Raw genomic sequence first — 25,249 nt, forward strand, 5'->3', positions numbered from 1 at the left:
CATCGACCACGTTCTATCAGCCCAGCAGTTTTAAGTGTTACTACAGATTGTTTGCGAAGGGATACCGTTTCTCAAAACTACGCTGCAAATGTCCTCTATCACAGAATGTGAATGACTGAAGAATGTAATATATGAAGAGGGAAAGAGGAGTCATTTTCAGTAACGTATGTCAAATTATGGCAGATGTAGGTTACTCGTTTAATTTTTGTCTAATAAGAGGTACAGCCAATTTAAGAGTATATCATTCCTTTGTACGACCAGTTGTTACATGTGGGTCAGGAAGGCGGACGATGACAGAGACACGTATTAACAACTTAAGGACATCAAAGAGAAACATCCTTTGAAAAATGTTATGGGCCTGTGAGAGAGGCAGAGGTCTAGAGACTAGGATACAACAACGAGCTGTAACATCTTATTCAGGCGAAAAATACAGTACAATTTATTACATGTAGAATAATACGCTGGTTAGGACATATGAAGAGCACGGCAGGTGAGTGGTGGTCCAAACGAAAACGAAATACAGATTGTATTCTACCAGATTTAAATGATGACAAAGACGTCAAACATGTCCTTAAAAATATGGAGAGCCGAGGATGGAAGAGAATAACAGATACGTAAGGACGCAGATTGTTGAGAAAGGCTAGATCCATCAAGGGCTGTAGTGTCAAAGAAGAAGAAAAAAAATAGTTTTAGTGAAGTAGTGGAAGACCTCGTCTTTCAGCGAGCGATAACTTTGCACATCAGTCATCAGTGCCACCGAAGCCCTTTAATGTCAAATCTATTGTAGAGCTGGTTTAGTCTGGTGTTCTTTAATACAACTGTCTCGTAGCCACTGATGGAAAGTTGGAAATTTGTGGTAAGTTCCTATGGGACCAGACTGCTGAGGTCATTGGATACTAGGCATACACATTACTTAACCTAACTTAAACTAACTTACGCTAAGAACAACACTCACACCCATGACAGAGGGAGGATTCCAACCTCCTACGGGGGAGCAGCGCGAACAGTGGAAAGGCGCCTGAGACCGCTCGGCTTACCCGCGCGGTGCCACTGACGATATAACTATCCAGAATGGAACCATATTCTTATTTTTTCCGTCTAGAGATTAGTTTTTATGTTTATGTGTTTCACTTTTCCATAGGATTTTCAATACTAGAAGACCCAACTCTTATTGCTGGTCTCAGTGATGTGTTCGAGGATACAGTTGGCCCCTGCCTTCATTTGCCGACGGTGGAACAACAGTCAAATGCGGCCGATAAGTTGAGAGACTTCTACTTCGGCAATGGCACCATTTCCTTGAATGATTCGGATAATCTGGTCAACGTGAGTACTCAATTAGTAATTAGCATCACCTCATGTCCTGAGAAACTTGTAGACAGTTGCATATTAAATGTTATGTAGTATCTCATACAGAGTGTAACGAAAAGGTGTGACCAAACTTTCAGGAAACATTCCTCGCATACAGAGGAATAAAATACGTTACCAACTTTTAATTCTTAGATTCAAAGCTAGTGTTTGTTGCTTCAATTTGAACGAAGGTAATGTTAATATGAAACTCACTTCAATGACTGTCTTAATATGCGTCTACCTTCGTTTCTTGTGCTGACATGTGAATAAATTTTCTGATCGTGTCGACATGTGGTTAACGTCATTGCTCTACTAACGTCAAGCACATAGCTGCAGCTGTTTACTGTTCATCACGAACGTTGTTTCCAGTGCAGTAGCAATGTACTCAGATCCGTGGTTGGCAGATGCCTGTTTGCTGTGCGAATTAGCAAATGGTGATGGCTGTGGAGCTCAACGTTTTACTATCGGAAGAGATATCCAAAAAAAAGGAAGACGCTTGCAGCAATTTACAATTGTCATAGGGGGCAAGGAATGTTTAAGCAACTACTCGCGACTGGAGGAGGCCAAGAAGGAAGAGGATACCACACTTGGGTAGGAACTTATTCTTACACTTGACGACAACCCTAGTACAATCATTTACAACAAGTAATGCTGACCACGTAACCGCCTGGAGAGTGGCCTGCTTTATTCGTGCCAAGTACAGATTTTGCAGGCCCTATCAGCAGCTGATTTTCCCGCAGCGCTACACTTCAACCAATCGTTCATTCAACTATGTGTCCAGTCGCACGTCAGTGCAAATGTGCTTTTCACGGATGAGATTTCGTTTCAGTGATCATTACACTCAGAACGTATGGGCTGTCGAGCGTCCTCATGAAATTGTGCAGCAACGTTTTGGCTGCCATTGTTGGTGACTATTTCTTAGGCTCAACAGAGAAACTTAAATACAGTTTCTTAAAGAATACTCTATATGTTCTGCTAAGACATGTGCCTTTACGAGTGAGACAAAACATATACCTCATGCCCAATGGAGCTCCTCCTGACTTCAGTGTTAATGTTCGCACGCTTCTAAATAACAGTTTCCGCGACAAACGGATGAGTAGAGGTGGGCCAATTCCTTAGGCTACATGCACCTCGGACCTAAACATACAAGACGTTGTGACGGCTTTCGAAAGCTGTTGCGTACTGAAGCCCAGTACAAGATATTCAGAGTCTTCGTACTTGTACTGTGGAAGATTGTAAAACAAGCGATTCTCTAGGGGTACGTCGGAGCATCAGAGATTCAGTGCATATGCGGGTTGATGAATGTATGCTTGCTAACGGTGAGCATTTTGAATATTTCAAACTGTGCTGATACGTTCTTGTCCTGTGTGTTTTCCATGGTTATTGCTTTAGAGAGTAGTAAAAACTGAACTCTAATATGAAAATAAAGCATTCCCGCTCCCTCGACAGTATGACACGTTTTCTTCCTCTTAGTGTGAGGAACGTTTCCTGAAAGTTTGGCCACAGCATTTTGTTACATCCTGTATGGATAGTGACGTATTTTCTAAGAGGTCGTGAAAATTTACTTTCACGTTGCATCCCATTCTTTTAAGTTGAGAGTTTAAAAACAACAAGATACATTGCAAGGTATTTGTACATCTTGGATGTACGAATGGTTGGACGCACAAAAATACATGATAGCTATCTAAGAGCGGTAACTAGACAAAACTTCTACATGTAGTATTACAGAAAACATTACCAATAGGTTTAGGGTTTGGTCACACACAATGAGTAAAGAAGTAATTACTATAATATTGTGACATTTATTTGATTACAATATGAAATACAGTAATATGAGTTATGATGTAATTTCCCTCAATAGAATAAGGAACTCTCAGTTTTACTGATTCACTCCTAAATTAAAAATAATATACTTCACAAACAATTTCATTACATTATTTGTAAATATTTTCGTGCGTTTGTAGAAGAACTGACCACTTTCTCTGTCTAATCAATGTGGGCCTGTGAAGCATCTTGCTTCTCGTGATTTTCCACTTTCCCAAGCTTTTCCATTTGACGAGTAACCTTATTTCGGAGACGTGGATTGTTAATTATCCTCTCCATTAGAGAAAAATACTTCTTTTATCAAACCTTCCCTCCATGTAGTTGGGATGTTGCTGTGAAAAGATACTTATTATACTCCATCCATTACGTTTGTCCATAAGACAATGTACCATTTTTATGAGTGTCCCTTTCAGATATATGTACATGCCTACTGGTAAAATGAATCAACTCCTGATTTACACTCTTTATAGAATAAAATTTTCTTATTTGGTTTTTATGTTCTTCGGCTACAGTGGGGCTGTGTTGTAGCGTACTTACTATAGCAATATCGCCGAAGCCTTTATTTGGAGTAGAATTTTCTACTTTACTTGTTACACTACCTCTTGATAGACCGGGTGCAATTTTCATGATACTATGTACACGTATTCTACTCATCTGTGGCAGTGATTTACTCTAATGATTTCCATCATGAGGTATAAGGAAATTAGAAATTCTGTCCTCTGTATCATCTAATTCTTCACAGTTTGTTTCCCTTGGGTTCATTATTCTGGCATCGATGTCCTAAACTCTGCGATCTCCTTGATCAAAGAGAGTTTGATCATCAAGTCATCCTGTAATTCATACCGCAGAAGATGGACTCTCAATACCCTAGTACAACAAGCAGTCACTGGACGATCACTTTAAACCTTCATACTTATGTCATCATTGTCTTAACACAGTTCCATTGGTAAGGTTTTTTTTATCAGTTCTTCGCGGTTAATGAGTGTTCCCTTAATGTCCCATTTTTTTCCTATTTATGACAGACCAGAGTTGACTGAAAAGGTTTTATCCACCCGAAACAGACGTTGTATGTCCTGACTGCACTCCTCTTTTAATGTGGACTGCATTTCAGCACTACGTTCAATAAGGGGTCAACTTATTAGTCCTCTAGTCTGTTATATTACAGATTTGGTGAGCGACATCTTTCACTACACGGCGTCCATTACCACTGTTTCTGCCCTCTACATTTTAACTTCCAATGACACGCTCTAGTTCCCCATGTCTCTTACTGGGGCATGAGTGCCCATTAGCACTGTTTCTGTCCTACAGGCCTTATCTGCAGTGAATTGTTCTTATTCCGTAGGTATTTTATTGGGACATCAGTTTTGTGGCTTTTGACATTCAACTAAGATGTATAAATTCAAAGTTTAGCCTTTCGTTTATCAACCTTTGAAGAGGCTACGAAATTAATCGGTTTATAACTTGAGCGTTAAGACATCGCGCATTCTCTCTAGCCTTATGAAGCGAGAAATTGTGGGTAAATACCTGTTCCATTTGCTCGCTGTTACGTGATTTGTATTAATAGAATTTTGTAAAACACAATTTTGTATTCAACACAGGTTATCGCCTGAAGATTTGACTACGGTGATATGAATCGGGTTGTGTTGCCTAATAAAGGAACATATATGTAGATAATGCGACCTTGAAGAAAATAATTTAAGATTATTTCGGAGAATTTTAGAACTTTCTTTACACTAACGCCTCAGCATTCGTTGATACAAAATTTCAATGACTTGTGCTGATTTCAGTTGATAGTTTTTCCTTTTACTGATAGTATGGATAATGTGTTCTAAGTAAAGAATAACGGTTATTCTATTTGGGAAAGGGAACTGAGAATTAGACTTATCTTCATACGAGTACACGGTTATAACTTTCACAGTACAAAGAGTTTAATGCTTCCAAACTGACAACTGTTATCAGTAATCTAGCTGTTTCAACCCACCATTAAGATAAAGGATAAATAAACTGCTGGAAGATGGCTGGTTCACTAGGGAATTTAAAAGACCTTTGTCATGCACCAGACATGTAGGATTATAAAGCTCATAATACAAAATATTTAATTTGATTTTCAACGAATCATGTGTCTTTCCGCTGAAAATCAATTGTATTTCCAAGGATTGCACAGGACACCAACAACATTAAAGGAAATTTAATGAAATTTATTGAGAAAATGAAAGGTTTCTCGCTCTAAAAGAAGTGTTTCATGCATCGAAGGTTAACACCACACAGGAGAAGCAGCCACATGAAACGTTATGGTTGTGAAATTGCTCTCGAGGTGACATGCATATTATACACTTAAATAAAATTTGAGCTCTAGCAAAGTGAGAAACTTAACACAGAATTTAAAGCGTAGGAGATGGTATTTGTGATCGTCTTATCGGAAAGTTCAACTATAGACATGGTTTCCATCCATGACGTTAGATGTCTTGTTGTTTGCACTTAGCTTTGATTATGAAAGCGATTCAAAACCGGTGAGTTTCCTGCCTCTCCACAGGGGATGAAACCCGTGATCCATTGCGCTGCTAAAGCATCCATCTCATTGACTTTAGGACAAAAGAAAATGTTTAATGACGAATGTTGCTACGCTATTTTGAATTGCACCTCGGCAGTCCAAGACCATCAGAAGCTTTTGGATAGCGTGGACAAAGGCTAGGCGAACAATTAAAGTAGGGTTTCAGATATTGATAAGTGGTTCCACTCTGGCAGTAAGTGTACTCAGCGTAATAAATTAATCAGGAAGATTTCTTGAAGTATGGACAGAACTACAGTAGGAGCTATAACAGAGAAATTGTGTCCTTATCTTTGAAAGACGTAAGTCATACCTTACGTTAGCTGGAAATTCCAAGGACGTTTCTACATTTTATTGTGATTTTATTGGCCTTGCCAATCATTGCGTACAGGGGGGAGGGGGGAGGGGAGAGACCATGGGCAGGAGTGCAAATGTTCTCTTTGTGCTACTGAAGAATATACGACAGTACACAACATGTATATCATGCAACAAATAGTGAGGAACTAAGGATTAAACAAACATATGATTGTATGAGCACTGAATCGTATCACATAGCATATATCAACCAACAAAATAATTTTCACAATTGCAATAAACATAAAAAGTCACAGAGTAAACAGCTTTCACCTAATCTGCGTAATAGTATGACAATCTTCTACTATACACTTCGTACAGTAGCCTACGCTCGTCCTCAGATTCCAAGCTATCTCAGTACAAAATTTCAGGGAAATCGGTTCAGATGGTTAGTCGTTAAAATATAACAGAACGAGTTAGTTTAGAGTTTATAATATTAGTATGAATACCACTTTCAATAACAATAACTTTTCTTCCGTGATCCGATTCTGGTTCCGATTCTTCGTGCCCCAAGCTATTCTGAAGTTACCTGCGAAAACCGCAAGAAAATATGTCTAGTAATTTAGGAGAAATTTGTTCAAACATTCAGACGTGACAGTTTTACAGATTTATTATTAGTATAAATATAGAGTTCTATACACTCACATAGTTCTATTCGGAAACATTTTGGCTCTTAAAACAGTATTTATTTTACTTTTTTCTTTGATTATTTGAATAGCAATGATGATGACCTTATGGCATTACTGCCTGGGAGACACCGTCTGCAATTATTCGGCCGCCTATTGCAACTCTTTCAACTTTGCGACGCTTCGAAGACTTGAGCGTCTTTTTCATGAGGATGAGATGAAATGGTTAGTACAAGACAAAGATCCAGTCCCCGAGTGAAGAAAATGTCAGGCCAGACTGGAAACTAAGCGCGGGACCCAGTGATCTGAAGGCAACGATGCTAACCACTGGACCAAGAGCTGCGGACATTTTCATAGTATTTCTTTCACTGCTTAACGTCTTGTGGAATTACCGTGTTATGTGCAAAAGTTTTCGATTTTATGCTCGTCTTCCAGTATTATAACTTAAAATATACTGTCCAGTCACATTAATGTGACCATACGTCAAAAGCCTTTTGTAGCGTGGACGTCTGGGGGACGTTGAGAAAGAGAGTCAGTGAGGTCTGAGATTCTGGAAGAAACTTACAGTGATGTGGAGCCATGCCGACCCCAATGGCTTTCTGTCGTTTCACGTCCTACACGGCAACAGCAGTCTGAACGTTGCAGCATAAAACGTGAATCATCTGAAAAGGACACCTGTCGGCATTCAGTGGACGTCCAGTTAAAGTATTGTCGGGAAAATCCCAAACGTCGTCGCTAACGGACAGCAGTCAGCATAGGTGCATGAACCAGGCACTTGTTTCTGATAGAGCCATTTTGCCACGAACTATATACTTTAACCATAGAGGCACGCGAACAGTTTTCACTCGACACGGCTTGTATTGTATACCATCCACTGCTAGTGCTGCCACATGACGCTGCCAGTGTGTGTGGTTATTGCACGTTGACACTCAACATAGAAGTGATCACATTAATATGCATGGACTGTGTATCTCTTCAAAGAATGGAGAAATGTGCAGAGAATATTGGTTTTATTTTTTACTGAAGTGAAACGATGCTCGCTAGTTTTTAAACATTTTCATCATGTTTCCTTTGGTTTTAAGAATTCCACGCGGTTCCTGACCACAGCATGTGACGAGATTCTGAAGGCTAAGTTAATGTAAGCACATGATATTTCAAAGTACCCCAATGACAATACTTGAAGGACATATTTATTTTGTTAGCTGCAAACTCATAGAAATTTCATTTGTTCTTGCCTCGCTTACAACTGTAAAGTATATGTGTCAGCCAAACACATCTGAAGAAGGTACATGCCAATCGTGAGGGCATTAGGCTGGCTACTGGGGCTTACAGATGATATGTCTTATCCATTTTCCCAGCAGAGTCGGAAAATTCGCTTTTACTCTTCAGCCTGCAGCTTCTTTTGATGCGAAACAGTTACAGATGCCACTCCATAGATCAGTCGAATACTTATTTTTCACTTACCCATCTGGGTATGTTGCATCTGTATCAATGACACCAGAATGTAGTTAGGCTAAGTGCGATTAGGGCAAGCAGCTTTTGATAGATTCATGCGGCAGGCATAAGTGTTCTATGTCAGGATATGAGTGGATCACGACCTTGATTACTGGCAAGGCCCTGTACATTTATAAACCTGATGGTGTGTGTGAAGTCGTGTTTCCCAAAGTTGTATTCGTAAAACAAAATTTAAGTTTTTTTGATCAATGACAAAGGATTTGAGGTAATATGCAAAGACGGGTCTAAAATGGGTACAGCTATAGCTAGCTCTACAATATGTGGGAGAGGTTGCTTTGCACCATTAGTAGTTATTATATTTCACGTTTTATCTGCAAATCTAGCGAAGAAGAGCTGATTGCCTCCGTGCGTCTGTACGAGTCATAATCTTTATTTTATTCTTAACGTCCTTATGCAAGATGAACGTTGGAGGTAAAAGAGGCTTTTTTTTTAATTTGTGGTAAGAGAAGAGACTATGGGACCAAGCGGCTGAGGTCATCGTTCCCTAAGCTTACACACTGCTTAATCTAACTTAAACTAACTTACGCTAAGAACAACACATACACCCATGCCCAATAGAGGACTCGAACCTCCGACTAGGGGAGCGGTGCGACCCGTGACAAGGCGCCCCAGACCACGCGGCTACCTCGCGTGGCATAGTAGAGTTGTTCTATAGTTTGCAGCAACGCTGGTTATGCCTTTCCCGACGACAATCGTTCATTGCAGCCCATTCCTACTCAGTGAATTATTTTGCTCAGTGTGGGATCTTCGGCAGTTTCAGAGATCACTATAGCTCGAAATAGTGGCAAGGGCCGTTAGTAGAGCCAGTATCTTCTCTGCGGAAACATACTACACTTTAATGTGTTTAATATTAGAGATGTAAGAACTACGATGTTCTCCACTTCACATGTTTCGTTTTGGGCGAGGTGCGTGTCTATTGCAATGGACTTGCTGGTGCTGCGTGAAACAAGGCAAATGGCTAACTTCAGATTTTTTTAGTATCTGACAATCTGTTCACAACCTGTAGAGCGCTCATATTTAGCTTAGAAGTGGCTCTAACGGATCTGAAAAGTGTACAGCTTTCGACAGAATGTAATAATAAGTTTTTCCCGTACATCTCTAAAATAATTTTGAAGTCGTATCAGCAGGCTTCTTTTATGGTTGTAAGTTTTAGAAATTAGACCGAATAGTCTCGGTTGAAATAATATAGATGACTGACACACGCGGGAATTGGATTAAGACTTACGTAACTCTAATTAAAGTTAAAGAAAGTTTGGGCCTCTGACAGTGCTGAAAAGAAGCCCTTGCTAATGGAATGGTCCGAACGGGATACGAGACAATGACTGAGTATTAAAATTGGCACGTAATCTTAATTTCCATTGTGCTTGCTAATCACTCTGAGCGGTAATGTAGATTGTCTGCGTTAGATTAGACAGCTAAGCTGTCTTTGTCTTAGATGTTTTAATTCAGCCTTGGAACGTAAGAAGTGAGATATTCGTAGGGCCTAAGCAAAGTTTCGAGGAGCCTACTGTGACATCATATGTGCTGCGAAACTCTTGACTTTCTCTAAATTGAAGTATCACGACGATGTCGCCAGCGGTGGTGTAAGAGGCGCTCACAGAATTACTTATACACCGTCAGAACTAGTTTCCGACCTCACTGGGAATCGGAGATGCAACCTGCATCATTTGAAAAGACTATTGTATGTTTTGAATAATCTGATCTCAATAAGAGTCTTATCCGACCTTTAAATCCCTAGTATCGTTCTGCCGTGTGAACGACAGTGTTTCCTCCAATTCGTGCTGTATAGAACAACAAACAAGTAATCTATCGTATATCACTTTTTTCAACAGATTTTATGTTGTTTGGCCCCAAACATTTCCAAGAGAAAATATCTATCACGATATTTCAACCGTTGTCTTTACTGGATGCCGGTTTTATGTAGTTAGTGCACATTGGATATTGGACAGTTGTATGTATACACATTCAGATTTGGTTATTTAATAATTTTTTATTCTCCATAATTACAGCCTATTATCTGAAAAGCTGAAATAGGCCACAGACGCCACGCCGCATTTCCTTGGATAGTAATAATTTATGTATTAACTATTTATTTAGTTATCTTCTCTCCATCTGCAGAGTACGTAATATAGCTTGGATGGAAGCATGCTGGCTTGCGGTTGACTGTCTCTTGATGCCTTCCTTGGCCTTCAAGGATATTGCGGCTATAGTTTCGTTCAAGATTCGCCAGGTCGACTCACTCCTTGGTGCTGCTTTGGGATTCAACAATCTTAAAACCTTACATCCATTATCCGCCGCGTCTTCATAGAGCGTGCAGCGCACAATGTGCGTTCTGGTGTGCCCACACTTCCGCAGGCGCAGTTATCATTCATCCGTCTTCTGATTTTGTATCGATACGTAGCATAAGGGCCATGGCTATTCACATAATGTATCAATCTACTCGTCGCGTTAACAAATCTCATTTATAACCCCTCGCTGATGCTTGTGCATGAAGTCTCCTACTCATTTTGCCACAGTTGGATCTTTTCCGAACTGGCCTCAGTTCCAGGCACCCTTTGTTCTTACATTTGATTGCCTTTCTTTAACCAGTAAAAGATTCCCTTTCCATAATTTCCAATTTCAGTGGATATTCCTAGAATTATTAACAAAGCATCATTCGGGGTAGTGCAAGGGGCACCCGTTAATCTTAGTAGCATTTCTCGTTCTACTTTTCTCACTAACAAGGATAGCTTCAATAGCTTGATCTTGTGTTGTTTTGCATAATAGTTTTTCAAATATCTTACCGAAAACGTACGAAAGACAAATTATTCTGTAGAATTTGGGTATCATTGGATCCTTAACTTGCCCTTTACTAATTACTTGCACTTCAGCGTTCTTCAAAGGTGCAGGGACCCTTCCCTGCAAGAGACACTAGTTGTACAGTTCACACAAGAAACTACCCTATTGTACACATAGGGCTTGTATTACTTCGCCATGGCTCCCGTCGGCTCCTGGAATTTTTTTTTTTCTTTTTCGGTCTTACAACTATATGCCTAATTTCTTCTTGTGCCAAGCGGTACACAAGTTTATTGTCTACATTATCAAGTCTTCTCATAACATTTTTCGTAACCTGTGCTGAACATCTGTCTCCACCTCTTCTTCATCGTCAGAAAGTAGTGTTCCCATTGCCAGGACGGCTGACTATTCCAAACTTTCTGTTACCGTCCCATCATTCCATCTGACCTTCGATAATACTATTGGTGTTCGTATTTTCTCGCACACTATTTTTTATGGTACACTCCAAGGATGGGTTTCCGAGTTAGCCTCCTCGAATTGCTTTCATTGTTCCATTTTTGTTTCCCAAAACTCTCCCTTAAAGCTTTGTTTACCATACCTTTATTCATGAAACGTGCGGACTCTTTCTTCTTGGGTCGTGCTGCTCTGGTACACCTTCCTGGCTCTTCTCGTTTCACGTCTTAATTTCTGCAACACCTCGATCCAGATGCAAGTTATTCCTGACCTCTGCTGACAAGTATTGATACCTCCATTGTTCTATGTATAGCCACTGGCATTCCTTGCGCCTTAAAATTTGCATTATCACCCAGCGATAGACTTCCTGGACACTGAAACACTCTTCTTAGTTCTTCCCAGTCAGCATCCTTGATTGGGCCTTATGCGCACGTTTTCTGTGGCGACTTGGATTTCCATTCCAGTGATGGTAAAGTGTACGATACTGTGTTCACTCGATGTCACTGCACTCTCAAACATGTAACCTTTGACACGACGCGCTTCTGTCGTATTTGCTAATGTGACGTCAGTATATGACCTTGCTTCGATCCTCGCTACATAGGTTTCCGGATTGTGAGGCGCATTCAATACTTGTAGCTTGAGTTCGATAATGGCTTATTCAGGTTGTCTTCCACGGTCATCAGTCATGCGGAAATGTAGCACTACTGACTTCACATTTGCGTCAGTGGAGAACACGAGAGTCTTAGCAGATATTCGTCGATCTCATAACTAAACTGAAAGTACATTAAACTGGGATGCAGCTCTCTCTTCCGGTTTTTTTATATTGCGCGTTCTGAACAGTACTGTGACATTTTTGTCAGTGTTATGGCCTTGTGTAATGCTGTTATTGCTACCATAGGACGTTTCCCTTGTGTGACTATCTAGGCATTTATTAGCGTGGAGGTGATCATTCCTACCTTTGTATACGGTCTCATGGCTTTAAGCAGTCCTCTCTTGATCACCATTAGGAATGATGGGTATATATTTGACAATCTTGCCCTGCTCCTCTGTAATCCCATGCTATATTACCATGCGTCATCACAGAGTGTTTGTACAACGTTTCTAATGAGAATGATTCATGTCTACTGACAGGAACTGCGTCAACAACTTCTCTAGTTATCCACAACTGTTGGCAGATTGTTCACTCTGAGATGGATTCTATCTAAGAAATCAGGTACGGAAAAAGTAGTATACTCCTTTTTTTTACCTTTGTATGTCTTAACGCTGTAGTAAGCATCATGGGCTCTTCCAGTCTAGTGAGATGCATAACGTTCTCTATGCTTTCATAAATCTGTCGCGGATCTGTTCTAGTTTGTGTTTTATTGTTTACTTCCTTGTAGTAGGAGTTTGTTTCCTGTACGTACTGCACTGAGTTTCGTACCGTTTTTGTTGCAGATTCACGTCCTACATCGGCGGATCTTCTTTTACTTGAGTAGACAGCGCAGTGTATTCCTCAGGATGTGTGTTGTTGCATTCTACGTACAACTGCCCGGTTTATGTCACCAAATCCTTATCGCCTGAATCATTCGTCACTCCTACATCTGCCTCTGTTGTTGCTTCTCTGCTATGCTACCTAGTTCTGACATTTCGGCAAAAACTTCTTTGCTGCTTTTTCGTAAGCGCATTATGCTCTGCTTCGGTCTGTGTCGCACGTTCTTTTCTGTGCTACTTACTGCTCACTTTTTGTCAGAAATTCCTCCCTCTTTCGGGGTTCCTCCTCCACCTCGATAGTGATTTATGTTTCTTACATAGACGTCACTTGATGATGTCATTAGAGTCCTCATTTCTCTCTAGTGTTACGCGAGGAGTACCGATAATCCGTTCTTAAAATCTGCCTTGTTAGGAGGGTTTGATAATGTGACAATCATCTCTGTTCCCTGTGCACATTTTCCCCTGTATTTACACGGCATGCACACTGCCGCTTGTTTGATTTTATTGCAATCTTGTCCGGTATGACCTTCTTCGCCACAATGTCAAAAATTGCTACTTGTTTATTACTATATTTTGCCGAATGACCAAGATCTTGAAATGTAACGCACCGTCTCGCTTCTAGATAGCTTCACTGAAACCGAATGAAACTCAAGATATACTTTTTGTCGCTTCATGAGAGCTGTTCTAATCTCAGGGCACACATCAAGTACTTGACGGACCACTTTTCTTCCCCTTGGTCCCGACCTGGAACACACGTCTCACACTTCAAAGCCGCTTTCGAAGCGTTTCTTAATTCTTCAAGGTTCTCCATGTATATTGCCTCTTTTAGTGTCTTTGCATCTGTATCCTCTTGGATATCATACAGTACGTTAAAGATCTCTTTGTCTTACGCTGTTTACAAATCACTGTCTCTTGCACCTTTTTGTTGTTCATTACATTTCCCGTGACACATTGCGTAGCAGATTCCATGATGACTATATTATTGCTTTGCTTTATCTTCTTTGTGCAAATTTTCTCCTTGGCGAGTTTTATTAAGGTCATTATGTCTTGATGAACTACCTTTGCCTCTTCATTTGTTCTTGACTTATTGCAGATATTTCTTGCATTGTTTGCGCTGCCGCTATTTTAGTTGCAGCAGTTGTTTCGGTTACATCTCTAGTAGGTCACGCTTTGAGCACCGCATATGCGTTTGTTTTCTAGTTTTTGTGAATTTTCTCTATAACTTTCGTTTCCTTTTTGTAATTGTTCCAACCTTCCAATTAATAACGGCTGCCCTATTGCCCATTGCGATGTTTTCTCATTTAATGTCATTTCCATTTCACTTGCTCTTACCTGTATCACCTTTTTCCCAAAACATTAATCTTCAATAAATGTCATCAAATCTTCAAGCTTCTGTTGTATATTCACCGTTAATCTAGTCGTTCAACTTTTCCCTTCGGCATCAGATTCGGTTGTCAGTTCTTATAAAAACGTAAATGAAGGAAGACAAGATAAATTAAACATACCGTTGCAACTTTCAGACAATTGCGGATCAGGAAGTCATTGTTGGGTTGTTCAAAAAATCATAACGTCAGTTTAATCTGATCTAAGGAAAATGTGTTCTAGTAAATAAATTATTCTCCGGAACATTCAATACATTATTTCGACACTACCACGATACTACTCTTTTTCATTTTCCCACTCGTTCAGATGGTGTAAGATCTTTCTACTGCCAGCGTTATACCCATGAAGCTGTAACGTCTTTAAATGATTTTCCCGTTGTTGCAGTTTAACAACGATATTGGAACCTTCGAGCCCACTGATTCGTTGATAAGAAAATTGAGCAGTATCTCCAACGTGACTATTTATTATTACACCTTCGACTACGCAGGAGTGAACGTGCCTACTTCACCGTGGGGTAAGCTCTACATTAATTTGTATTCTATTACACAAACTCAGACTCGTAAAATAGAAAAGGCTTTAAGATAAAACTTCCTTGTAATTTAACGTGTTACTAGTTAAAAGTCAAGCAAATATAAAGTAAATAAGATCCACAGCAGCTTTTCTACATGTTGCCAGAGAAATTATTTTTAATCAGACTATTGTTTTTAGGAACTTCGATCACTCAGCCGAAACACTTTTACGGACAGTTTTGACAAGTCATTTCACAGACCAAAAGTCAATGGTTTTGCGCCCCGTCAAGGAGGACGTGATTAGCTACGCAGCATAAGCGAGTCTGGGGACAGGCGGCGAAGGAAAACGGTTTTTAAGGAACCATTCCAGCCTTATTCTTAATCTCAATCTGGATGTCCATAGAGGCATCTCAATCGGCGTCCTGTCAGATACGAAACTAGTGTCTTATCCTCGTTCGGCAATTGTAAAATTGAGATTGTGATTAAACAGGTCACTGTTACCATCAAAAGGGGGGCATTTCAGACCTGTCATTATTTTAAGGCGCCGTACAGCTGCTGATAGTACATCTCTTTATCATTTCTGTGATTCTTGGATCAAGGGCATGTCGCGAGGTGGAGGCAGTAGTATACGGCCTTATATATCTTGTAACGTACACTACCGGATATTTTATCAGTAAATTTGTCTTTGATGTCTAATGCTTTCCCTGTGTCCGCCTGCTTGGCTGGGTGACAACGTGCTTGCCTCCCGTGCAAGCGGTCCCGGGTTCGATTCCCTGCCGGGTTGGAGATATTCTCCGCTCGTGGACTGGGTGTTATATTGTCTTCATCATCATTTCATCATCACCACAGGTGCGCGGATCGCCCAGTGTGGCGTCGAATGAAATAAGACCTGCACTTAGCGGCCGAACTTCGCCGAATAGGGGCCTCCCGACCAAGAATGCCATAGGCTCATTTCAATTTTCTTCCTTCCTGGTGGCCTCAGATACTGACTTTGGACACATCTCTGGTGGTCTCAGGTGGAGTAAGCGAACCCAATGTGCCGGCTCCCTAACTCAGATTAAGACGTTCATTTTCTGAAGAGTATTTAAGATAACCTCCAATCCGGAAGGGTGCAGTACTGTAACAATAAAGTTCTTCTTTTAATCTTGGCCGAACAACAGAAATAGCGGGGTTAGCTATAAATCACCTGGAAAAATTAATTTACCAGTACAGAAAGCATGAGTGGGGACCTAGATTCAGAACCTGACTGCCTTAAAAATGGTTCCATCGCTCCGGATGCACCTTACAAAACAAGATGTTAGAACAGAGAATAAATGTCTGCGTTGGCCTCACGTAGCGATTTAAAAACTGCACACTGCACAAAGTTACTGGAAACAAATAACCTCATTTTCATATTAATTTAATCTATAAAAGCTCAGCTTAAAAAATATAAGTTTTGTTCCGACGGCTGCCAGGTAATAAAGAGTAACTCAGTCCGATAATCAAGTAGTCACACGGCAGAGCTTCCTACATTATTTCAAACACTGCGGCCGGTTGCTTTTGCGACACCGCCGATGAGCGAAGCACGAAGACCCACTAACGCAGCAACGTAGTATAACATCTTGTAACATGGAGCACTTGCGTGCTGCGAAAACTCACACGTTTGCAAATATGATAGCTCCTATCAGCTCGTACTCAGTGGGGAGCTCTGGAGCGAGCCAAAGGGACGAGTAATGTGGAACAAATTCGCCCCTCCCCTCCAATAAGCCTACGCCTGAAGCGTAGCAATAAATGTATTAACATTCGAGCCTACAGGATTAAGGTAATTAGTGGTGCAGTCATTCAGTCTGCATCTTCAACTGGAGAGAATGAGTGTCTGTGTTCAAGGGCAACCATACTAATAATTAGGATGATGGAAGTCTGCTCGCTGCATGTCCGCTGACAACTTGTCAAGTTGTGGCCAGAAGCACTGCTGGACAGGGAACCTTTCCCGGTGAGAGAAGCCTGTGTGGCCAGCGTCTGCCCTTGGCCAACGGACTGCAACCTTTCTGCTGTCGGACTGAGGGTGGTGCGTCCTCGCGGCCTCCAAGCCACCTAGACGTCATCGGCCACCGTACCTGTCGACCCCTGGTGCGTGACGGGTGCCGTTGCTGCTCGGCAGCCGCGGGTAAGCCTGTGGGTGCATAGCCGGTCAAGATCCGGAGGTTGTGAGCGGGCTGCGCTCGTTCCTCCGCCTGCTCCTGTACCACACGGCTGCTAAAGCCGCCCACGAACATGGGTAGCGGACGTCACGAGCGCCATCGACATAGCGCCGGCATGCGTGCTGGATGGCCTGGAGGATGGCCGACGCGGTGTACATTGCTGCTGGGAACAAACACTCGTTTATGCTACTTCTGTTTCACTGCGCGGCCGAATAACTTCCTAACAGCCTTAAAAAAAAGATACTGATAGTAACCGCGAAACCCGTGATGCAATAACAGATCGGTGTGTCTGGAATGAATACATAACAACACCTCACTACTACAGTCTTAGATTTGTCCGTCTTTTTTGCAAACAACCCTTAGTTTTCAATGCTGTCCCTCTTAGACTCACATTCATATCAGTTTCACAAATACTGGGTTACCTGGACCATGAAGCTGGATATCAGCTCAGACGTTCTTTCAAGTACACATGTAATAACTCTTTTCACAATTATTAATCAATGAATTGTTCCCTCTTGTCTTCCCTCTTCCATCACTTAATGACAATCTGAAATTCATTATCCTAGGTTTGCATTTGAAATTTAATACTTTACCACAGAATAAAAAAAATAATATACGTATGGTTCATTATCGCGTCAAGATTGCTGCACTGCCGGCTTAAAAAAGAATGCTGAAATGTCTACAGACAAAAGTGGGTATTAATTCCTCTATCAATAGAAAGCATACAACTTCCATCGTCATATGTCAGGGAAAAGATGTAGCCAAAAATTCTACAAAATTGTGGTCCTGATTACGGAAAGGGTCGATGACTTGTATTGAGATACACGTACACCAGTCTCATGTGGCAATAAAACGCACCAGCACGAAAATGTAGTTTTAAACTTCGCGTTTAAAAAACGTTTCATGCAGGAAGATCGTGCAGCGATACCATCAACTACACAAACTCCCGTGTGGAGGACAGAGAAATGGGCATCTCTAGCGCTGAAAAGCAACCTAAAGAGCTGAACAAATTTAATTCAAGTCAAGATGAAATCCAAATTCGGTTTCAGAGAGAGTACTCCTCCACACTGGCCCTATACTCAGCCTGCATCTATTGTGAATCTCTGGCCCAGCAGAAAGTCCCAAGTGACTGGAAAATGGCGCAGTGATTCCCGCACACAGGGGTATAAACGATAACTATTTACAACGTACCACAGTAGTGTAGGGGAAGTCGAGACTCACAGTACAATGCAAGACACATGCAGACTGGGGAACTGCCTCAAAGTGGCCTAGAATAGCCACCTAAGCTACAGCGCAAGTGCGCAGAAAGGGTATTCCAGAATCCCTTTTGCTTTCCTTCGTCACCGGCTTGGTTAGTTATTTTGATAACATCATTAATTTAAACTTTTTCGCGAGGGAAATGAATGAAAAAAATTTTTCAGTACACGTTATGTAACAATTAATTACATGTAAAATTCGATTTAAAATTAACCTGTGTAAGCCTGGTGGTTTGTGCTGTTAAAACTCACGATAATTTTTAAATGAAATTTAAACAAACAACAGTTTTACACTTTGTAAAAGCAAAAACAAGGGGTTTTAATATTCAAGGACGAATTTAGGCAAAATCTCGGGCGATGCTCATGTGGCGTAGCTTGGATGTCTTCTGTAGGCCAGTTTGAAGCGGTTTCCCGGCTTGATAGACCAAATATACCACATATCAATTTGTTCGTTTCTACAGCATCTACTCCAGAGTCACAAACGTACATTTCGTTTAAGGACCACGAAGACAAGAGAAATCGGGGCTCGTTCGAAAGCATATAGAGTGTCTTTTCTCTCGCTCCTTTTGCGAGTGGAATGTTGTAGAGAATGAGGGAAAACCACAAATGTCAATAATTACCAGCCAGTATCCTGGCTTACAGCATTTACACAAATCTTTGAGAAGGTAATGTACTCAAGAGTGGTAAGCCATCTCAACAGTAATGGGATACTTAGTAAATCACAGTTCGGATATCAGAAATGCTGTTCCCTGAGACAGCAATATACAATTTCACTGTCCACATAATAGAGTCTTTAAATAGTAAAATGTCATCATTATGAATATTCTGAGACTTATCCAAAGCATTTGATTGTGTGAACCATGACATTGTGTTAGAGAAATTACAATTCTATGGTATAAATGGGACAGCATATGCGTGGTTTAAGTCATATCTACAGAACAGGAAGCAAAAAGTCTCTGTATATGATTCAAGTGATTCAAAGGAGTTTGCCACTTCACCTAATGGGGTGAAATTACATTAAGTGTTCCACAAGGTTCGATCATGGGTCCTCTCCTGTTCTTGATATATGTGAACGACCTCCCTTCTTATGTGAAACAAGATGCTGAACTGACACTGGTTGCTGATGATACAAGCATAAATATTAACCCAGTAATAGAAAGTCCGATAGAAAATGGTACAAATAAGGTCTTTGGAAAAGTTATTAGTTGGTTTGCTGCGAGTGGGTTTGATCTGAACTTTGAAAAAACACAGTACATCCAATTTTCTGCTGCAAAAAGTATAATTCCTTCAATAAACATAACACATCAAAAGAAGTCAGTAGCCAGGGTACAGCATACTAAGTTTTTGGGTGTACATATAGATGAGAATCTTAACGGAAAAATTCATATTTGGATCTCCTAAAGCGACTAGATTCAACAACTTTTGCAATCAGAATAATTGCCAATTCTGAGGATGTAGAAATTAGTAAGCTAACATAATTTGCATACTTCCACTCTCTGATGTCATATGGAATAATATTCTGGAGCAACTCAACACTTAGGCAAAGGGTATATACCGCTCAAAAGAAAGTAGTTAGAATAATGTGTGCGGTTCATAATCGCACACCTTGTAGGCATTTGTTTAAAAGGTTAGGAATTCTTACAACTGCTTCACAGTACATTTACTCAGTAATGAAATTTTTTCTCAACAACATGGACCAGATTGAAATCTACAGCGACATTCATAATTACAATACCAAAAAAAAAGACCTACACTATCCTTTACTAAACCTATCTTTGGCAGGGGTAAAATATGCTGCTATAAAACTTTTTGATAAATTACCAGATGAAATAAAATGTCTGGCAGACAGCAGTAATAGTTTCAAAAACAAATTGAAATCATACCTCCTTGACAACTCCTTCTATACCATAGATGAATTCTTGAATATGACTAAATAAATCTGGACATACAATATATGCATTTTGTGCCATTTTAGATAGATAATATATAGATAGATAATAGAAATATACATTGTAAACAAAAAAATTGTTACCCGTGTGCTTTCTTGGCATTTGAGATGTTCCACATCATAACGATTTTTCCGTGCTGTTGTTGATCAGTGGAAAATGTAACTAACTAACTAACTAAGTAACTAATTAACAGTGGTGCAAGGTAACCTCCGCGACGCACTATATATGTGTAATCATGTAGGTAACTGCCATGGATCTCTCTCGATTGAGAAAACAAGCCTCCGACTTACGACTTTCTGCTGCTGTTGACTGTACCGTTCACGTGAAAAAATTAAATTGGTATGAACTGTTTTTGTTTCGGAATAATTTAATTTACAGTGCATTTTTCAGTTTTCCTGGCTATACTATACCGCACTAAAACACATGGATTACACTTCTGGACCTGTGAGAAGAATTTAAAACGGAAAATCTTCACCATTTTCAAAGTGAATCTGTTAACTCACATAACAAATCCTGATAACTACCTTATAATAGAGGTTTCAGAACATACTGAATTAGAAGCTGAAATTGTCCTCGATCAAAGAATGGTCAGAAAACCACAGAGCTCTACTTCTTGGTGATCATAAGGGCATGCCTTCCTCAGTCTTGGACCAACTTACCCAGCGAGTTGTAAGAGATAATACATTTATCTCTGACGTCCGATCACTGTGTAGCTTGAATTTTCCACATAATATAGAAATGAGATGAATTGACGCATAAATCCTAAGAACGACTGAGAACTGCACCGGAAACAATCGATTTGTAGTCTGATACTTGCAGAATCAGCCTGCGAGTAACACTCTTGTTGAACTGTTTATTAAAATAAAGCAGTTATGAATATAAATCCCTTCAAAAATGCTCAGTTTGCAATGTATGAATGTAAAACCCTCCAAAAATGCTCAGTTATCAATGTAATGAGTATGGTTTGATATGGTTAATCCAGATAACTAATAGGAGAGTACCAATAATGACAACGAAACTTTGGGCCTAGTTTGTAGGTATGCTGCAATCCGCTAAATGGGTAAGCATAAGAACAGAATTCGTATAAAAATTTACGTCTGTACTCCTCATGTCACAGTACAGTGACTGGTGTGTGACCTTAACTTTTATTTGTCGCAAAAGAACTTCTTTATAGTCACATCTTTGAGTTCAATGTAATCATCTTTCTAGAGTTTGTTAGTGGAACTAGACCAAGAACAAATCTTAAATGTAATAATGTCTGCAAAAGAGTATTATGTAAAACCTGTACTTTGATATTCTCATCTTTATTAGTCTCTCTACGAGAATAATGAAAACAACCATTTTTGCAGGCGTCATACATGGCGGAGAACTGCCGTCTCTCTTTGTGCGGAAGGATACTGAGTATAATTTGGATCCCGAGTCCGAGGAGGACCGAGTACGCAGAAACGTGTTACGTCTCTGGACCAACTTTGCAAAATACGGGTACGTGTCTATGAAATAAATGTAGACTAAGGAGTAATCTTTAATTCTGCTCCTTTTTTTCTGTGCTTAATTTTTGTTCGCGTGTTTCTGCCGTTTTCGCGTGAATGTTATGTTCAGTCTTGGTTGTTGTAATAAATATACCTCTCGCGTTTTTGGTTCGTTTTCGCATGATTTCTTTGAATTATTCACACAACAGCAGTTACTTCCTACTGTAATCATTTCATTTTCCTTTTGAGACGATGACTCTTTCACAATGACCTATATGCCTATGAGGCTTTGCGTTTCAATTTCCTGACTGCAGATGAACATCAGAAATAAAAAAAAATCTTGCATAGTTCATTTTACTTCTCGTAATATCCTTTTAACCACATATAATTATTAGGTACAGGCTCCTGTGTAATGGAGGTTAGTCTGCATTCTCAGTGCAGTTCAGTAGAATGCACCTAGTCTCCAATCGTCAACGGGAACTGCGGCGTTTGTACACTGTTCGGACTGCCACCACGCCTGGTAAGGTAACGTAACCTTAAGCACAGGTCATGTGTATAGTGTCCCTTGATGGCAAAAATTTTCCGACAAGAGCACGGGAAGCTGATCGCCTAATTGCAGTACATCACAGCGACTACTTCCAAACATACTGTCACTATAGCAACTACAGAACAATGAATAGAGGCATCGTAGAGATTTCCTGCCACCAATTATGGTTCGTAGGTGTGGCGTTGTTCAAAGAACGAGATGCTGCGGCAAAGTTGGTACCTCGCGACGAAAACACAAGTAAACATAGTCGCCGCCAGAAGCAACGAGGAATGAGAGACGATGGCGTAGACACGCCCAGAAGAGTTTCCACACGCCACCACATCGGCTGGCTTACCTACGGCAGAGCGAAGTGCCACTCAGCCCAGTCAACAATCATCACCGAATATGATTCAAAAATGGTTCAAATGGCTCTGAGCACTATGGGACTCAACTGCTGAGGTCATTAGTCCCCTAGAACTTAGAACTAGTTAAACCTAACTAACCTAAGGACATCACAAACATCCATGCCCGAGGCAGGATTCGAACCTGCGACCGTAGTGGTCTCGCGGTTCCAGACTGCAGCGCCTTTAACCGCACGGCCACTTCGGCCGGCGACTATGATAGCATCGTCTTTCTACCGAACCATTAGTGCAACAATTGTGTTAAACGGTACTCTGCGTAAATTTTCAATTGTACACTGTGAGAAGAGACTACTATCTCACTCTGTATCAAGTGATACAGATGTTCTGTGACAGTAGTAAATACTCACGACATTCCTGTGCACATCGATGGTGGAGGAGGAGGATATTAGTGTTTAACGTCCCGTCGACAACGAGGTCATTAGAGACGGAGCGCAAGCTCGGGGGAGGAAAGGATGGGGAAGGAAATCGGCCGTGCCCTTTCAAAGGAACCATCCCGGCATTTGCCTGAAGCGATTTAGGGAAATCACGGAAAACCTAAATCAGGATGGCCGGAGACGGGATTGAACCGTCGTCCTCCCGAATGCGAGTCCAGTGTGCTAACCACTGCGCCACCTCGCTCGGTTCACATCGATGGTAACAAAGCTAATTTTTTTTTATTTTGTTCAATTCGAAAAAAAAGTGATCTAACATTTTGTATGTTGCACTATCAAATCAGCCTCCTACAACGGTAAAGCTAAGAGCCCACCACTGTACTGACGAGTATTGTTTCGTCTAGTACAAGAGTAGGTATTCTGAAGAGAACCAGACAGAGCTGCGTGGTGTTTTTAAAAGACAAGTAGAATGACTGGGTCAAATGAACAGTACATAACCATTTCCACACGACAAATAATGTCTTGTGGAGCAGAGATAGAACAGAACTTGGATCAATTTCATCGAGTTCTCTCAGTCGGAGAATTCAGGATTTTGCTGACATCTGATAATCATCCAAGAGGAGTGAGGAGACGTGTAATCCCCGGCACATCAGTAAGGTGGCTCACTATCAATCTGGTTCGCAATTACGATGTCAGCCGCCTATCAGAGCGAGGGAAACCCGGGAGCTGTGTCCTATGGAGGCGTGATGTTCCTAAATATGGTTCAGCCAGAAATTCATTTAAGGCGATGTATATCAGCTCGCCATGTCAATCTCGTTAACATTTTTCTCCAGGGAACCTGAACGAACTGAATGTAATAGCATACTGTATCTTCTGACGTGAATCCGATTGAGAAAACTTGGAAAAACTTAAGACTTGCAGGAATTCGCGCAAGAACCTTCTCTGCGTAATGGATGACCTCGGTAGAGCCGCAACCGAAAGAGAGGGACAGTCATCAACAGTCACGTCTTGACCACTATGTGGACAGCATACCATTGTGTACCCAAGCATATCCCAAGAACGTTTTGAGACCTGATTATAAAAAGAAAAAAAAAGAAAAGTTATAATAGTGGTTTTAACGCTTCAGCTGTTCTTCATCCCCCCTCCCACCGCCACCACATGAGGAAAACGCTCAGAACGTTCATACAACCAAGTAAAACTGTCAGAAAAGCTCTTCTTGGGGATGTCTCATTGGCTTCGAGGTCGGTTATGTCTTTAACGCGTTAACATTTCTTGCGAATTTCTGACTATCGGTTTGTGATAGTTTCCTATTGATAACACCAGGTCTCGTAAAGCATGATGATTTTTTTACAGAAACGAAATGTCCGCGTTTTGTATTTCAATCCAGTCGTGGGAGGCATCCACGCGTCATTGGTTTTATACGGGGGTAAACGTGTGCGCGAAAATCTTTGCATACACTTTTATCTTCTTGAAAATATCCTGGAGAATTCTTGAACGTTTGATTTAGATATGTTTCCCCATTGAGACTGGTGACATAACAATGCTGACACACTACGAGCCCAAATACACAGCCGGCCGCTGTGACTGAGGGGTCCTAGGCGCTTCAATCCGGAACCGCGCTGCTGCTACTGTCGCAGGTTCGAATCCTGCCTCGGGCATGGATGTGTGTGATGTCCTTAGGTTAGTTAGATTTAATTAGTTACAAGTCTAGGGGACTGATGAGCTCAGATGTTAAGTCCCATAGTGCTTACAGCCATTTGAACCATTTTGAACCTAATCCACACTTTCATACCACCTACTCATAAATGATTACTATAAACCATCTCTTACTTTCCTTATTTGAAGCTGGACCGTAGTTAACTGCGCTAACGTCAGGTATACATCTACTTCTACATGATTACTCTGCAAATCACACTTCACAATGATTCTCTATTAATCCAATCTCGAAATACACGCGTAAAAAAGGTGAACACATTTATCTTTCTGTGAGAGCTCCGATTTTCCTTATTACACTATCATGATCGGTTTTCCCTATGTAGGTTGGCGTCAGAATCGCAAGAGGAGGAGGTATACTTGTAAAAGGCCGGATGATACGGGAAGATTTCAGTTACATTACATCATGGTGAGACAGAGATTTCGAAATCAGGTACAGGATTGTAAGGCGTACGCAGGAACAGATATAGACTCAGATCACAATGTAGTACTGACGAAAAGTAGGCTGAGGTTTAAGACATTAGTCAGAAAGAATCTATACGCAAAGAAGTGGGATACG

General features: G+C 40.8%; 1 protein-coding gene across 1 annotated transcript in view; it reads left to right on the forward strand.

Annotated features, from left to right (window-relative positions):
• LOC126175417 (cholinesterase-like) overlaps positions 1-25,249 on the forward strand; it is a 93,350-nt gene that overhangs the window by 58,584 nt on the left and 9,517 nt on the right. Inside the window, exons 7-9 of the mRNA XM_049922216.1 lie at positions 1,142-1,323; positions 14,680-14,809; positions 21,539-21,671. Of these exons, the coding sequence (XP_049778173.1) occupies positions 1,142-1,323; positions 14,680-14,809; positions 21,539-21,671 (445 nt within the window). The remainder of the gene's footprint in view (positions 1-1,141; positions 1,324-14,679; positions 14,810-21,538; positions 21,672-25,249) is intronic.

Source organism: Schistocerca cancellata, chromosome 3 (assembly GCF_023864275.1).
Source record: "Schistocerca cancellata isolate TAMUIC-IGC-003103 chromosome 3, iqSchCanc2.1, whole genome shotgun sequence".
Taxonomy (NCBI): Eukaryota; Metazoa; Arthropoda; class Insecta; order Orthoptera; family Acrididae; genus Schistocerca; species Schistocerca cancellata.